The following is a 17,008-nucleotide window of genomic DNA, read 5'->3' on the forward strand; positions in this document are numbered from 1 at the left end:
GTTGTTGGTGAACATTTCCATCTTCCACCAATTAGCTCTCCAGACCATTTATTCTTTACCTGTGTCATTCTGTCTGGTTTCTAATGAAATGCTCAAAGCAGCGACTCTGGCATCTTTCTGCTCTTGGGAGCAGTAGTTTGATGTACTGCCTTGACACAACACCCTTGGGAACTTCCCAAAACTACTCCTCTTGCCTCCATCCCCTGTTTTATCTACTGCATAGTCCCACTTTTAGCACAATTCGGCTACTTTGCTGCATACATTGAAGCAAGGATGGTACTTCAATATTTCTATTCTATGAAATACATTGAAGTACCATCCTTGCTGGCTATACAGATAGACTTGTGCTGATACTTAATCAGCCTACCATGGTTCTTGCTGTAGTTTAGCAATTTCCATACCAACCCATGCATGCTAATTTAACAGAAATATTGAGACTTTGTTTTCCTTTGGGAACAAGGAAAAGGTAAGTCTGGCGCTCAGCCTACAATTTCTGGAGGCTCTGCAGAACTTATTGGGATATTTCCTGATGATTTTGCATGATATCCTATATTGTCCTTGTTTTTATGCTCTTTGGTCTCAAGTCTTCCATCTGAGGAGCTTGATCGACACAGCTGAGTTCTCCTCATGTCATGCCCCTTTCTGCTTTTCACACCACTCCTTTATGCACTTATTTTCCCACGTCACTTGTCTCCACGTGGTGACTCCCAAGTCCCTGCAGACGTAGGGTAAAGCATAAAGGTGAGGCTGTGGCTGCTCACGTTGCAGTTGTGTCCCTCCATCCCCTTGTTAAGGGACTGGCCTGTTGGTGAAAACAAAGCTGTGGGTTAGGAACCAGGCTGTACTGCATCTTCCATAGCTTCCCCAGAGCACAGTCATGGATTTCTCTTTTTGAAATGCTAAACAAAACAGACTGATCCAAACAGTGCTACCCACAGACATGGTTGCACATCCCCATCTGCTGTCCCTTCTACTCATCTTCTCGGGAGCGAAGGGTTATACACTGGAAGTTAACTTGGGATAGAGCTTGGGTTCTGTCCCAGACCTACCCTGTTTACCCAAGCACATCTCTTCTTACAGTCAGGGACTAGCTGGGCCTTTTCAGACATCATGTCAGGACCCTCTGATGATCCAGCCAGGGACGTGGCATTCGTGCTTTTAAGTGGTAGTACTGTAATTAGCAGCTCTCTCCATTACTGACTCTTCTGTTATGGACTAGTATTTGCTAAACAAAGTGATGCAGATAGCCAGGTCTGACTTCTCAGTGACAATGAAACCTGGTCAGCTGAAGGAAGGGTTTGGACAGATACATGCCCTATATGACCATTCATAAAGGAGGGGACAGGTTTAATTGGACATTTTCCACATGGTGGCCAGGCCCTGTGGTGCTTTCCCGCAGCTCAGAGCTTCCCAGGGGTTCAGGGCTTGGCTGTGTGTCACGAACCGTGCTGTTCTCTGCAGCAGCCAACATGCACGTCAGCTCCTCCTTCAGTCCCCATGGCTTTTACCCTTCTCTCACTTTGAAGTAATGTATTAAAACATCAGCAGCTTTCCTCTGGGACCTGCACAGAAGCTGCTAGGGATGCTTCTTGTTTGAGGGGAATCTTGAGTTCAATTAGAGATGGCTTGAACCAGAGCAATGATGAATTCCTGCAGGATTTTGCTGTTTTTTCCCCCCCTCTCAGCCTAATGGTGGAGTCAGTAAGGCTTCACAGAGTACGGCTGGAGAGTCCCAAGAGCATCCTCTGCTGTGCTAGTGCAGCAAAGTGCTAGCAAGGAGATGCTGGTAGTGGGAAACCAAGTGTCTTTCTCCTTCCCAGTACACAGACATCCCCATTTCATCACTCTCCTGCCTTCTCCTCCATGCAGGCTTTGAAGTCCTCCATAATTAGCTGCACATTACGGCTTGGCAGCGTGCCGGAGAGCGCCTGCAAACAGCCGGAGGACTCGGCGGCGGCACCGTCTCTGCCTGCTGTCATTCGTGCCAAGGCTTGGCTCGTAAGGAGATGTACTGGACCAGGCCTGCGACCCAGCGCTTGTGCTCCCGCTCCCTTGTTCAGAGGGAGTTCTCCTTCCTGCCCTGCTCCCCTTCCCATTCTTGCATCCACTCCCATGAGCATCGCTGAACTGAGCTCTGTATGGTCTCTGCTAGCCAGTGGGCAGCACCTGGGGAAGTTGTGACGACCTGTTAGGACACAGCAGTGGCCCAGGTGGTCCTTCATGAACTAGAAGGGAAAGAGTCCATAACACAGATCTCTCACCTAAATTTTACTGTGACTCCTGCTCAGTATCTAAAAGAGGAAAAGATTCATTTTTATTGATGGAATGGCTCTTTTGTTTTATGAGTATTTATTTACTTAAAGAAGAACTGTGGTTCTTTACAAGCAAACCTGTTTTAAAGATTGCCTTTTACATGGTGGAATCAAGACATGCTGAGGGTATTTACCACGTTAATGATATGTAAATGAAAATACACGTCAGATCTTGAGGTATGAAGAATTCTGCATAGCATATGCTGCATGAATATCAATGCATACAGTCTAACTGCAGGAGCACCCAGATTGCACGTATGTCTGGGTTAGCTGAAACCACTGTATTTCAGTCAAGGGTGACTGAAAGCAGTGGGCTTTGGGTTTATTTCTCTATCAGTAATAGAGGTTTTTCCCCTTCCATACATGACATGGTGCCAGACCCACTAAATCTAGATCAAAGCCAGCCATTTTCTGGCTGCCATGTTTATTCTTTCATTCAGATCAAACAAAAGCACTCCTCGTGGTGTTTATAGTAGTGAAGGAAAAGGGTCCCCTTGCTTAAAGATACATTTGAGAAGAAGCAAGAGCTTCTCAGGAGTCATATTCTAGAAACCCCTCTCTGAGGCATGTTGCCTTTTCTTTATTTCTCCGTTTCATATTCAGAAACGAATTATGCACATAAATACAAATAGTCCTTCCGGTGTCTTTAAAATGCATTTATTGCACAATCTGCTGGGTAACTTGGATTCCATGATCGTACAGTATATATGATACACCTCAAGAGAAAAGAGCTTCCTCTCTATATCTATGCATAACCTTGGTTTTCAGTTGGAAATGGCTTTTTATGGGGCGTTCACCCACTGTCCCCATCTCGCCGCAGGTGGAGGAGCGCTCCCGGCTCAATCGCCAGAGCTCGCCAGCCATGCCCCATAAAGTGGCCAACAGGATTTCAGACCCCAACCTGCCTCCTCGGTCGGAGTCTTTCAGCATTAGCGGTGTTCAGCCAGCCCGGACCCCACCCCTGCTCCGGCCCGTGGACCCGCAGGTAATGGTGCCTCCCTGGCAGGCTCTCCTACCGGAGCCGGGATGCTGGGAGTGCTGGTAAAGAGGTAACAAGAAAAAGAGTGGAGTAAAGGGAAATAGTGTCTTGCTCCCTGGTTTCTCAGCCTTAAACATATTCGTAAGAGCAGCATCTACATTCATGAGTGGATTTCTCTTGTCACCTCCATGTGTTAGAAACATCACGCTGGTTTATACCTTCCTTTGAAGCATCACATACTGGTTACTGCCAGAAACAAGCTGGAGGACCGAGAGGAACCGCTGGTCTGGTCCAGTGCAGCAGTTGCTCTGTTCCTCTTTGGATCTGGTTTATGTAAAGGACTAAAACCACAGCGCCTGGTACAAAAGACCCGGGACGCTTTGATGCTGAGGATCATCAGAAAGAGGTTTTTCTTTCTTTGGCGCTTTAATTCAAGGTTTTGTTTTGGTTTTCCATTGAGTTGACATCACTCACAAACACATCTGGAGAGGGCATAGATCACCATACCGTCACAGAGGAGGGGCATCATTATTTTAAAAGTTCCTCCCAGCCACGGGGCCTGTAAGTACTCTGCCACCGAAAGCTGTAGGAGTGTCAGTGCTGCCTCTGGTCCAGCCCCTGGAATTGCTCCTGTGGATCCGCAGACACCAGCAGGGATTTCCAAGGGAAGTACAAAGCCTTTGCCCCAAGTCCAGCTGGGCTTTCCGTGGGAAAATGTGCCAACTAAGTGCCATCCACATGTGGTATGCGCACCTGTAGGACAGCAGTACGATGCCAGCTTTAAACAAAATACATGCGGGAAGGCTCTTAAACATGCAGCTCTTATTTGCCCAGTGTACATGGTCTATATGCACTGGGGAGCGGGTTAAAAACCCCACTTCACTGTAATCTCTCTGAATGACCAAATATTTTTCAGTGACCTCTTTGGCAACCTGTATCGTCAACAGCTACAAAGACTATTTTACTATAGTAAAACACTAATGAAAAAGTTGCTTGAAACCCAGAGACCCATATAAATATATGCATGTGTACATAGACATGTGGGTAGAAATGTCAAATAAAAGTTATAACCCTGCTGTAGCAAAGAAGTGCAGCTTCACAGGGCCCTAGGAAGAAGCTTTGATTTCACAAACTCTAATTTTGTGAATTTCTCAGATTTCCCAAAACAGATGTTAGTATTCCTTTCACTCATAACCTTTAGATCTATGGAGCTGATCCATGGGATAGGGACTATCTGGACCTATAGAAACTCATGCCTCAAGATTATTTTTTTTTAAGCCATCTATGCCTCAGAATTCCTGGCGATTTTTTTTATTAATTATTATTTATTATAGTTTCCTCCTTTTGTTTTTTTTTTTTTTATTTTATTTTTAACAGGGAAAATCCATGCCAAACCTCATTATCACAACTTTAGAGGTCCAGGCATAGGAGCTGGAAATTCGGCCAGCGGCAGGCAGAGCCCGGGGCGGGCAAGTTTGTGTGGGAGCTGGCAGGAGGGAGCAGCCTGCCCCTGCTCCTGGGTGGTACCCACAGATCGGCACGGGGCTCTCGGTACAAGCCGTGTCACCGTGCGCACACAGGAGCAGCCGGGACTGAAGCATGACATTGCCTGATTTTAAAAGACTGAGCTGTGCAAGCGTAGTTTTTAATAGATCTTGCGTTGAAGTGATGTAAGTCAGAAGTTCCTGAAACCAAGGCAGTGCTGATCTCAAACAGAGGGGGCTTTTTAGTGCATCCAAAGTGCTAATCAAATTTTTTTTTTAATCAAATTTTTAAATATTTTTTTGATTCCTTTTTATTTTTTTCAATTTTGTACTGATAGTTCTGTTTTGACTTGGTGCTTAGATTCCACATCTGGTCACTGTGAAATCCCAAGGAAGCTCCTTGTCTGGGTCTCAGTCACTGCATGAACAGCCTGCAAAGGGACTGGCTGGGTTTCAGGAGGCTCTGACGGTGACCTCTCACCGCACTGAGATGCCAAGGCAGAACTCGGACCCCACCTCAGAAAACCCTCCTCTGCCCCCTCGCATTGAAAAGTTTGACCGAAGTTCTTGGTTACGGCAGGAGGAAGACATTCCACCAAAGGTAACACTATCGCTCCTCACTTTCAGCACGTCAAAGAGGCAATCCCAGAGCTAAGTCCCCATGGGACGGTGCTGCGTTCAGCACCTCCGGCAAAGCAGAGTGGGCAGGGCTGATCGATCTATCCCCACGGCTCCATGGCGGGGACCGACCTGCCCAGGGGCTGCATTTCCCAAGGCAGGTTTTGCACAAGGTGCCGGGAGCTGCTCTCGGGTGCACACACAACGCTGCAAAATAGTGTTGCCCTCCAGCAAAGAAAATTCTCGAGCCTGCACAGAGGCCAAAATAAATTAATATCTCCTTTCCCTAGGATAAAAAACAACCTTCTGTTTAAATAGAATTATAGGAACATAAAATTTGTCATACTCAATAAGACGGGTCCTTTTTAGTCCAGTACCGTGCCTCCAGTTGCAATCAATACTTGATGGAAGACTTGTAAGGGCTCCAGCAGCTTTTATACATTCATTGACATTTGGCAGCGTCTGGCAGTACCGCTTTTAATTAAGACTCCTCTGGACCAGTATTTCAATCGCATTGTTTATACACCTTCATTTTGGAAGTATTATAAACGTGGCCATTAAAGTTCCCCTTGCAGTGAATCAGCGCTCAGCCTGGGAGGTTTTTACAGAGAAAAAATGATTACAAATTGATTAGTGACAGTGAGGCAGTATTTGCCCCTGATTGAGAGGCAGTTTTTCTATGTATTAACGAAGTAAGTGACTTGCCTTTTTAAGAGCAAAATACCAACTACCAGGTAAACCTCCCTGTGCAAGGGATCTATGGTGGTCTGTCACAGGCATTAATAATGTTCCCATTTCTGCTACCACCAAGCGAGAGGAGACATCAGTGCTCACCTAAGAGGAAAAACAAGCCAACAGCTCCTGGAGCTGTCATGTGCTTTGCTCCTCAGTAGTGCAGGTGGGTGGCTGCCTGGTTTTAACCTAATTTTGAAAACCCCTTTGTAGTTTAATGTTGGCTTTTGCCTTGGGTCCTTCGAGAAGGGCTTCTCTTAACTGCAGGGTTGCACTACGCAGTGAGACCACAGCACCTGCTCCTTGGAAAAAAGCGTTTTTTCCAGAACTATGGAGTATTTTCCCCCTTGGCTGAGGGAACATGAGCTCTGGAAGGAATCCCCACCAGATCACATTTAAGGCCGTAGTGTTGGCAGTAATACCCATGAGGAGTCTGACTTCACGTTTTACTGCCCAAAGTGGATTTGATGTGTTTGTAAGCGGGAAGGAAAGGACTGCCCCGTGAGGCAGGGCCAGCTGTCCCTGTGGTCCAAGTCTTGTTTCTGCCAGTGCTTATGGCTGGATGCTTCAGAGGAAGGTAAAAAACTCCCCAAGTCCCAACTGCAGAGTACCCTACCCAAAAGGGACACTGCTTTTTAATGAGACAAGCTGTAGCTAGCGATGCCGCAGAACATAAAGCTCTCTCATTCTATCAATCTTTTTATCTTGCCTAACATAACTGCATGTTATTCTCACCAAAAAAAAAAAAAAGTCTAATCCTTTTTTTGCTAATCCTGCCAAGCCCTTGGCCTCTCTGTTATCTGATGCAAGGTATTGCATGGTGAGTATCGTCGTGCCTCTCCACGTCAGCCTGTGCTACCCAGGGCTGAGACCACCACGCCTGCGGCCCCGCAGCAGTGCCGGTGCTCCCCCGGGACGAGGCAGGGCTCCAGGGTTACCCGCCGTAGTGTCTGTAGGCTTTGGGTTTCTGCTGGCAGCGTTGGCAGTGAGTCGTCCTGCCAGCAGCGGGGCTTGGCAGCAGCATCCGAAGCTCAACGCAGGTCGTAGTGTTTAATGCAAGTGTTAGGTGGATCAGTCTGGATCTTTCCACTATCAACCCTCTTGTTTCTCCACTGTCAACACCTTCTCTCTGCTGGCGTGTGTTATATCTGAGCTAGAGATGCTATAAAAACTCCACTGTGGTTGCTGAAATGCACTTCAGTCTGAATTTTACCTTAAAAATAACTTTTCTGGGTTTTATTTAAATTATATTATATATGTATATGTGTGTGCATATATTCATTTTTTAGAAAATAAATGCCCTGTTTGATGGTAGCCAGGCTGCTCTGTGTGCTGCTCGGGGCTCCTCTGCCGGGAGCATCCCTGGCCGCACCTTCGGAGCTCATTTCAGTCTCACGCTCAGGCAATTCCTTTTAAAAGCCGAGAGCTTTGTGTTTTATAATTGCTGTAAATATTGCCTATCTCTCAGTGGGAAATCAATTGTAAGTCGAGTCTTAAGGCAGTGCTGAAGGGTGATCTCTCAGACGTGCAAATGGCTGCCTGGCGTGAGGGGGCAGACCGGGTGACAGCAAATGTCTCCGTTCTTTTCCAGGTGCCTCAACGAACCACTTCCATATCCCCTGCTCTGGCGAGGAAGAACTCCCCGGGCAATGGCAGCGCCCTGGGGCCCCGGCTGGGCTCCCAGCCCATTCGGGCAAGGTACGGACACCAAGGGGGACGGGCAGGAGCCATCCCGCCGTGCTGCTGCCGGTGCTGCTCCTGGTATCACCCGGCTGGGGAGCCTGAACACAGGCTGGGGTTTAGCCCTGCTTTTGCTGGCTGGTAACAGCACGAGATCTGCAGTGCTCCTCTTGTTGCCGGGATGAACTTTTGCATTTGTTAGTGTTTCATACCAACACTGAAGGCTGTGAGCACTTGGATCCCCAGAGGCTTTGCTCCCACGTTCCTGGGCATTGCAGGGTTTGGAGGTGGATGCTGCGTCTGCTGCTGTGGGGTCAAACGGGACTTTGGGAACTCCCTTTAGTGGAATTAGGTTCTGGTTCTCCCAGTCACCTTTTGCATGTAAGAGGGTCCATATAAGCCAGTGGGGAGATCTCAGTGATGCATACCATACATTTCCTATGCATCAGAGCAGCTTTTCACAGATAACGACAGAGGTATGTGCTGGGGGACAGGCACTGATACAGCTCGATGAGATCTTCCTTAGATGTAGATCAAGGATTAAATTCCTTTCGGCTTCCTAGGACTAGGGCCTTTAGCTTAGCCAGATCCAGCTCTCCAGCATGACAGTGTGCAGGGCACGCTCGTAGCACCCCGAGGAAGGATGCTGCACCACAGCAGCGGCCTGATCTCTGCCATGTCAGAGCTGTCCCTGGGCATGTTTAAAACGAGCAGGGAAGATGACAGGCTTTGCTCAGAGATGGGTGGAAAAAACACGGCTTATTCGTGCAAGAGCTTGTCTCTGGTTTGCAGAGCATCGTGGGCACATCTAGACCGCAGACAGGCATTTTCAGGGTAAATACGTGTTCCACGTAGCCTTGCGTGATGGAGAGCTCCTTGGTTTCTTCTTCCTGCCTTGTCCTTTCGGGGTGAGGTCAAAAAGTGAACACTGGGATGTTTATAGCTGTGTGCTGTCACCTGTTTCAGCATACGCCTTTCTTTCCAGCTCAGTGGCCCAGCCATGGATCAGCAAACTCATGTACAGCGGGCAGCACTTGGAGTAGCTGGCAGGGGTAACAGAAGGGGAGAGAACATTTGCTGTTGTTCTTTTTCTTTTTTTAATTAGAGAAAAAAGCATTCACATCATGGTTTGTTCTTCTTTATTGCTCAAGGCTGAGGTATTTTGAACTCATGAAAATGTTTTTCTTTTAATTAGCTGTTGCTTGAAGGACAATTTAAAATGCAGAGGGATATTGGACTGGGTAGTCCCAGTAAGTGATGGTACTGAAAATAAAAAGCGTAATGGGAGTCTGGGATTCAAGTTGAAGGTTGCCCAGTGTTTCATGCAGCCTCCCAGTCCCAGTCCTGGTAGGTACAGGTAAATACATTAGTTGCCAAAGTTTTCAAATACATTTCATGATTTAATTTAGCTAAGGACACATCAGCCATACAACATTAGCTGGAGGCCCTCAGTTTGATGAAAACTGGAAATGATTAGGGTGCTTCCATGTCTGTTGAACTTAAGTATTCAGTGAAATTATTTCGTATTTCATTTCTGTCATAGTAATGTAAAATTTCTCCCATTTTCCTTTTTAACCACCTCTCCTATTGGTTCTTGATTCTTCCCATGCATAAACGTAAATATTATTAAAATGTGCTTTCTTTTATTTGTCACCCTATTGTAACAAATGAGGGGATATTTCCTTGCACACAGAAAGTTACTGTCTTGCTCTCGTCATTTGAATACCCACCAGTGTCAATGCAAGATAATGCTAAGCAGAGATTTTATATAATATCTACATTAGGCAGCGTCCAAAAGATTCTACCAACAACCCCGTTATGGCAACGGGCCTTTGCATCATTTGCACCATCGTGGTTGTTCTCCGAGGGACGCGCCGTGCACACCCCACAGACCTTGCACTTCACATGCACAGCCTCCCATTGCAATTACGTTATGTCGTGTGGCATCATTTTTATGTACACAAAGCCCTAATTGGACTTGATGGAGAAAGCTTTCTCTACATTTTTAACAGGGCTTTGAATAATAAGATCACTTAATGGAAATATTGTATAAAACAAAATTGCCTAACTCTGTGTGAACATGTCTTCTGATGTCATTTCAGTGCCAAATAAGAATTAATTTCCTAAAGGCATTTGATACTCAGAGAGATGTTAGTCATTCTTTGTGTATCAAGGACGCGTTTTATTCTAGATTTATGTATGTTCACAAGGGTGAGAGAAATAAGGAAGAAAAGTGGATAGCTGATGCAAGTTTGAAGTGAAGCCATGAAAATTGGGAAGTGTAAGTGGTAAAAGCGATCTGAAGCCTTGTTGCAAACAAGATCCTTTCTTCATTGAAATATTTCTTTCTCTGTCTAACAGCGATTTGCAAATTCCTGCTTTTATGATGAATATTGGTGGTTAATTAGATGACTGCAGCATTGCATATCTACAGGCTGAAAGGGAGTTCTGAGCAAAGAATCTTTTAATTTTTGACAAATTTGGCAAAATAGGAGTAGAAAGCTTCTCTAGCTGATTTTCTGTTGTGGTTGTGGTGCACCTTCATGAAGATGGTCAGTGCCTAATTCTACATCGTCCCTAAGTGGGACTTGCAGGCTCAATAGCTTCAGAGGAGAAGACCTCAGCCCTGCCTTCTCCAGCTGAGGAGACTGAAGCCCCGGAGGCACGTGTGACACCAGCTGACGGTGCCCCTCTGTTTTGTGCTCCTGCAGCAATCCGGACCTGAGGAGGACGGAGCCCATCGTGGAGAGCCCGCTGCAGAGGACCAGCAGTGGCAGCTCCTCCAGCTCCAGCACTCCCAGCTCCCAGCCCAGCTCCCAGGGCGGGTCCCAGCCTGGCTCCCAGGCTGGCTCCAGTGAGCGCAACCGAGTCAGAGGTGAGGTTCTTGAAAACATCCCTTAGCTCTGAGCACACTTTCTGAGGCTTGTTTGATAAGCAGGAAGGGCAAGAGCTCTGTAAGGTCATGTTTGTTTTTTAAAAAATAAAAAAATCAAATGGTTCATCATTTCTGATGTACTCTGTGACCAGCTGGGCTCTTTGCAGAGGTGCTGACACTCCCTTTCACCTGGATGCTGATGTAGGATGCCCCCAGCAGCATGTGCAGCTCCTGCACTGGGCATCGCAGTGCCAGGTAGCTCGTAAAAAGGAGATGGGGGTTATGCTTTAGGGTAAACAAAAAAAAAATACTAGCATGTTTCCTGTCTTCACTGACCCAAGCTCACTTCTGTTACGGTTTCTTTGGGAGTGTGTTTCACTTCTGGTGGGTGTATAATATTTTTTTGGAGCTTCATCTTTGTGCAAAGCCTGAGATGGGAGCAGAGGAGTGAATTCGCCCGTAAGAAGCTTTCTCTAAAATGCTTTCACCAGGCAGCCGTGCTGACACTGGCTTTACGTTCCTAGCTGAATTGTTTCCTCTCATCTTAGAGCCACTCTTAAAGATCTTCCATTCCCCTGTTTAATCGCCGTAAGAGTTGCTAAAGCACATACAACCCATACATCTGCATTTCTGGCACGGCCCCTCAGTATAAATCCCCAGGGCTGTAGTGCATTAAAACAAATGCCGTCTCCATGCTTTGAATTTTTTATGACTTGGCCATAAGATGAGGTGTCTGTCATTGAAATCATCACTCCTCGAGGTAGTCAATAAAAGGAGTTTATCACAAATTGTCCTTTTTGGTTTGGTTTTGTTGTTACTAATGAGGAATCCTGTGACAAATAATGTCCTAGCAATGTCAGATGCTGCAAAGCTTTTAATTTATCACATGCCCTTCTCTTCTGCAAAGTGAGTTTGTTTCTTTAGTAGAAAAAAGGGTGGTAACGCTGCAAGAGGGCTGTCAGTGGAGGCTGGGTTGGATTATGGCTTCTGTTGCTGTATTGATGGAGACTTGTTGCAGTGACAGTCAAGCAGAGAGGAGCAGGAGGGTTTTTCGAGGCAACAGAAGCAAAATGATGATGAAACCCCTGCACCCACGTGTCCCAGGACACAGGATGCCGCAACGGCTTTCAGCAGCATTTTAATTCCCACTCTCTCCGCTTGTCTTTTTCCCAGGGAACGCCAAGCCCGAAGGGTCCCCTGTGCTCTCCCATGAGCCCGCCAAGGTAAAGCAGGAAGACAACAGGGACGTGACGCGACCGAGCCGACCCGCTGTGAGTCTTAAATTATTTTCTGTGGGAATGTTTCCAGCTGGCTTGGCCATGTTTCCCTTTGATGCGGTAGCACAACTGCAGGGACCCCAAAAAAGAGGCTAGTACTATTGCTTCTCCAGTGGAGAGACTGGAAAGCGATGGTACGGCAAGAGCCCGTGGGAGATTTGAATGCTTAAGAGAGTGCATGGGTTTTTATCAGGAGCCCAAGTCTAGGGAAAAGCACTTAAGCCTGTGTTTTCACGTGAAGCAGATGCTTAAGGGCTTTGCTAGCTTGGGCGTGGTGGTTGCCAATGGCACATTGTTGTGTTCCGTGCTGCATGTCCCCCCGCGGCGGCCCGGCGGAGGGATGCTCTGCTCGGGAAGGCTGGGCCACCAGCCCCCGACAGCTTTCACAGCTTAGAACCAAACCTGGTAGTGGTCTCTGTACACTCCCATTTTATTATTCTGAGCAAAATCTCATCCGAAGTGTTTCCTCCTGGTTTAATGCTGTTGACATTTGTATTTTAAAACTGCAGAGTCGGCCTAATAATGAAATGAATTTCCACTGCTTCTCTTTTTTAATGTGTATTAATGTTTTGTTGATGTTGTTTTTTTTCTCTACACTCCACAGCGTTGAGCTAACAATTCTAATTTTATTTCTAACCTGCTTGCCCTTCCTCTGGCTTTTTCCTGTCCCGATCTGTTTCCTCTGATGCTGATTATTCTTCCTTTACCCACAGAGCTATAAGAAAGCTATAGATGAGGTTAGTGATATCTTTTCTCAGTGGGTCATGCCTATGCAAGGTTGAGTAGATAGCGCTTAATATCGAACCGGGTTTTTTTGGTGCTGACACTGAAAGAGGTGGCGATGCAATCCTGGGTCAGACGGGAGACCAAACGGCCGTGTTTCGGCGTAGGGAGCCTGCCCACGGGGAGGGGAGCGGCACTGCCAGTGTGTTCTGCTCGGCCGTGGGCTGCCTGAAATCCGCTGGCCAGACCACTTGCATGGAGGCCGTGGCCAGAAGCACCCCAGCGTTCACGCGCGGAACAAACGGCGCTGCCGTTGTTTGGCGTAGTTGAAAGAGAAAGAGCGAGAGCGAAGGTTTCTCGTGCCAGTGGAGGTAGTCTGGGCAGCCTGCACCCCTCACCACATTCTGCTCTCAGCTACAGCCCCCGGCCACCCACTGATTTCAGTGGGGCCATCGAGCACTATTTGAAATGCATTTTAAGCCTAATTCGAATGAAGGCGCTTGGCAAATGATGGAAAACAGAGCGGTGGAATATAGTGCCTAATCTATTCTCATAGACCAGACCATCAGCTGTAAAGCCAAAGTCAGCAGAGCTGTCTTGGATGTTGATGGGCAATGCTAGTCTTCATCCATCCTCTTAAAAAAATAAAGAGTCCTGAATTCCACCTTTTTCACCATATGATAATATTTTAAATGTGTGTGCATCTGGCGATGGTGAATGTTTAAATGTTCGTGGGACAAGACCAAACATTCCTGATTTGGCATTTAACTTGCCGCACGCTTGCATCGCTGTGCACGCACTGCTGATACTGGGAACTGCGGGGCTGTAATGGAAAGTACTGGTATCAGCAGCCTCTCCTGCAGCCTCTTTCCTCTAAAAATAGAAGATAAGGAAGATGTGCTAGTTAGTTAACTTGTTCTTTTGGATAAAACATGAGCAATGCGTTTTGTTTAATGAGGTGCTTTGTTAAGGAAAAAGCACATAAATCAGTGTCTATTTAGAGGCAGCGTGTGTGCTAAATTCAAGTTCAATGAGCTATGGGATTTTGGAAACCAATCTGACTTGATTCCAGCAAATATTAAATCCAAAGAAGTCTTTGTAATTAAAAGTAATTAAAGAGCACCGATACTGCTAACTTATATATTATGTCACCCTCAGTAATAACATTTCATACACACGTGGAACTACAGAGCACTTTCTTTCTGGTTGTCAGATTGTTTTTGGTCCAAGAGCAACTCAGTGAAGCCGTTTAATCCTACAAAGTGCTCATTACTTAGAGAAAATGATAGCATCAAAGAATTAACCATCCCGAGGCAAAGCTTTAACTAGGAAATATGAGTTATCTGATGATATTGTCTGGGAGTATTATTGCTGTTATAACTTCCAAATTAGTTATTAAAAACTAATTAAGCTGATTTTTAAAATACTTGACTATCTTCTAGTGATGACCAAAGAAGTCTGATAGGGTGCCTTGCAGCACGTTGGAAATGGAAGCTGCAAAACAGAAGTAATTTTCATGGTCCATGGCTGTGATAGGGAAGGGTTCAGTCCTAGTCCTGCACTGCAGGAAGTCCAGCTGCAATTTTAACAGGCTCTTAGGCAGTCCTAAAGTCCTTTTTAAAGTTGAGAAGGCTCTAATCCAACTCAAAGGCAAGTGCTCAATAAAGAGTGTATTTTATACACTAAATGGAAAGCATTGTTAAGCTGTTGAAACTGTCATTGATTCTTATTTAGGAAAAGAAACAATCATATCATAAAAGCTGCTACAGCGCTAATTAAAATAATTAGTTGCCATGACTGCAGCTTTGACTGTCTTTCAATCCCAAACATGTTGACATCGGAAGTAAAGTCTTGAAATACCACATTCTCTCTTTAATCATGATAAAAAGCCTTTCTTTAGAGGTATGGAGAACATTTGGAGAGGGGTATATAACACCCATCACAGGTAGCTGCTGTGAAGCAGGGATTGAGTCTTGTGGTTTTTAAAAAAACAAAACTGTCTTTTTTTGGTATACTGATATTTAGGGGTGTGATGCAAAGCTCTCTGCCGTCCCTGGGAGTCTCTGTTCTATGTCAGAGGCCAGGCAGGGCAGACCTGGGAGCAGAATGTGTGGCTGCCCACCGGTGGGAGCCCACCGGGAGGTGTGGGTCATCGATAACCAAAGTACAAACGTCTTGCGAAATATTCCTGCTTCACAATTAAAAAATAAACTGGGTGTGCATCTCAGCCATAGAGGTTTTCCATCATTTTCTTCACATGTCGACGGGATAGATTTTAAGAGCTCTCTTTGCAACCGTAATTAATATTGCTGTAGTTGCCCTGCTGGAACGGTAAACTGGAAATGCAGTAAATGAGAGTATGGCCGTAAGACAATTGTGGAATTTAGTCTTTTTCAATGAGTTTCTTTCTCCCTAATCCTTTATCTCTGACCGAATGCACTGATGCCTACCTCGGTCACTAATATAGGGAGAAATGGTAAGACTGACAATTGCGATGCTTTGTTCGTCATGTGCATGTCTTGTGCAACAGAGTTCTCTAACCCATTCTAATTCGAGCTCTCATGCTTTTCTGCCCTACTGCTTCCCCCTGCATTGCTATAAAAGCATGTAAGATAACAAAAAGTCTCTTTTCTACACGGTGCCTGCCATGTTCCTTGTTTTGAAATAGCAGTGTCTATTTTATGACTGTCGGGTCTGAGACCTCATCAAAGTCATGGTAAACTGAAAAATTATTACTAGGCTTTGGGACTGCTCCTATCTTTTTTTCTTGTTTCAAGGCTTTTTTTTCCCCCCCCCTTAGCTTGTAGGCTGCCACATTTCATATAAAGTGCTTAATGGGTTCTGCTGAGGGATTTTTTTTTTTTTTTTTTTTTTTTTTTTATCATGTGGCTGACTCAGAGCTGTGACTCCAAAGTCTGGCTGAGCTGGGCGCTTCTCCTCGTGCTCCTCACCGCCTCTCGGCAGCTGCCCGACAGCGGAGACTCGCCACGGAAGCAGCTCTTGATGTGGGGATTTTGCACCACTCCGTGGGAGATGCTGTCATTGCTTCCTTCCCAAATGCATTTATTACAGAATAAATACAATTACGGGGTCTCTTTGAGAAGTTTGAAAGAAAAGAAAACCCTGCAGGAGAAATTCTCTGAGCCAATCTTTGAGATGACATTGTTTTCCAGTTTACTATGATGGTGACTGAACTTCACCTTTTCCAACAAATACAATTTTGTCGTGTATATACATATAAGTGTGTGTATATATATGCACATACACGTTCCAAACAGAAAAAGAAGAGGTTGGCTATTGATTTTTCAGTGAGCGTAAATCAGTTTTGTTTTGTTTAATAAATGCTACATGCTACAAACATTGTCTTACGTTCGTCTCATGTTTGTAACGACTCTGTAAAGCTATTTCTTGTTGCTCGTGCTGTTAGCATTGGCTTTTGAAGAGATGTATGTGACATTCTCCTCGCTTTAAATATAATAGCCACTGCTTTCTTGTTTTCTTGCCCCCATCCCCTTTAGGATCTGACGGCCCTAGCCAAAGAGTTGAGGGAGCTGCGCATCGAAGAAACCAATCGCCCCCTGAAGAAGGTGACAGACTACTCCTCCTCTAGCGAGGAGTCAGAAAGCAGTGAGGAGGAGGAGGAGGATGGGGAAAACGAGACGCATGATGGGACCGTGCCCGTCAGTGACATTCCACGGCTTATGTAAGAAATGTTTTCTTTTTGGGGGGCAAACCATGTAACCGCAGTGTGTCTTGGTCTGGAGAAGCAGTAGCTGTGATATGGGACGTGTCCAAAGCATGTCGGTGTTTGGTGGCTGGCACTGGGAACGGTGTCACAGTTGCAAGGGAAAGTTTCCTCCGATGAGTCTTTTTCCTGGTCCAAACTAGAGATACTTAATGGGAAAAAATGAATTATTTCCACTGCACATTCAGTGAACTTGGACTCCAAGCTGATGGGCCTGTTCCTGCTGATGAGCAAGGTGGATTTTTGGCCAGAGTGGACACACCTGAGCTCATCCACACCTTGGGTCCTGCCCACGGGGTTGGCATATTAAAGCTCTGCCTGCTCTTGAGCCTAGTCTTGCCCCAAATCAAGCCATGCTGAAGTGCAGTACTTGGTGGCCTGCCCAGTGCCAACTGGTAGAGCCAGGATAATAATAATCCTGAATCTTTGTTTTTGATTTTTGTCCTTGGCTCAGTCACTGTGCAGGCAGCAAAACGTGGCAGGCTAAAACACTGAAACAAAAAAGTCAGCGGACTATACTATTGTGTCCCCGTTATAGGTCATGGGACACTTGTGCTTTTCAATATCTCTAGAGGAGGGAGGA

The 17,008-nt window shown here is 45.9% G+C and overlaps 1 protein-coding gene across 6 annotated transcripts in view; it reads left to right on the top strand.

The window, feature by feature from the left end:
• TNIK (TRAF2 and NCK interacting kinase) overlaps window positions 1-17,008 on the top strand; it is a 163,865-nt gene that overhangs the window by 127,815 nt on the left and 19,042 nt on the right. For 3 of the 6 annotated variants that reach the window (XM_074834267.1, XM_074834272.1, XM_074834270.1), the window contains 7 exons: window positions 3,133-3,297; window positions 5,137-5,376; window positions 7,717-7,823; window positions 10,517-10,680; window positions 11,854-11,951; window positions 12,671-12,694; window positions 16,199-16,383. In XM_074834267.1, the coding sequence (XP_074690368.1) occupies window positions 3,133-3,297; window positions 5,137-5,376; window positions 7,717-7,823; window positions 10,517-10,680; window positions 11,854-11,951; window positions 12,671-12,694; window positions 16,199-16,383 (983 nt within the window). The remainder of the gene's footprint in view (window positions 1-3,132; window positions 3,298-5,136; window positions 5,377-7,716; window positions 7,824-10,516; window positions 10,681-11,853; window positions 11,952-12,670; window positions 12,695-16,198; window positions 16,384-17,008) is intronic. The other 3 variants (XM_074834268.1, XM_074834271.1, XM_074834273.1) reach the window with 2 other exon arrangements.

The sequence above is a fragment of the Strix aluco genome, chromosome 9 (genome assembly GCF_031877795.1).
Source record: "Strix aluco isolate bStrAlu1 chromosome 9, bStrAlu1.hap1, whole genome shotgun sequence".
Lineage (NCBI taxonomy): Eukaryota > Metazoa > Chordata > Aves > Strigiformes > Strigidae > Strix > Strix aluco.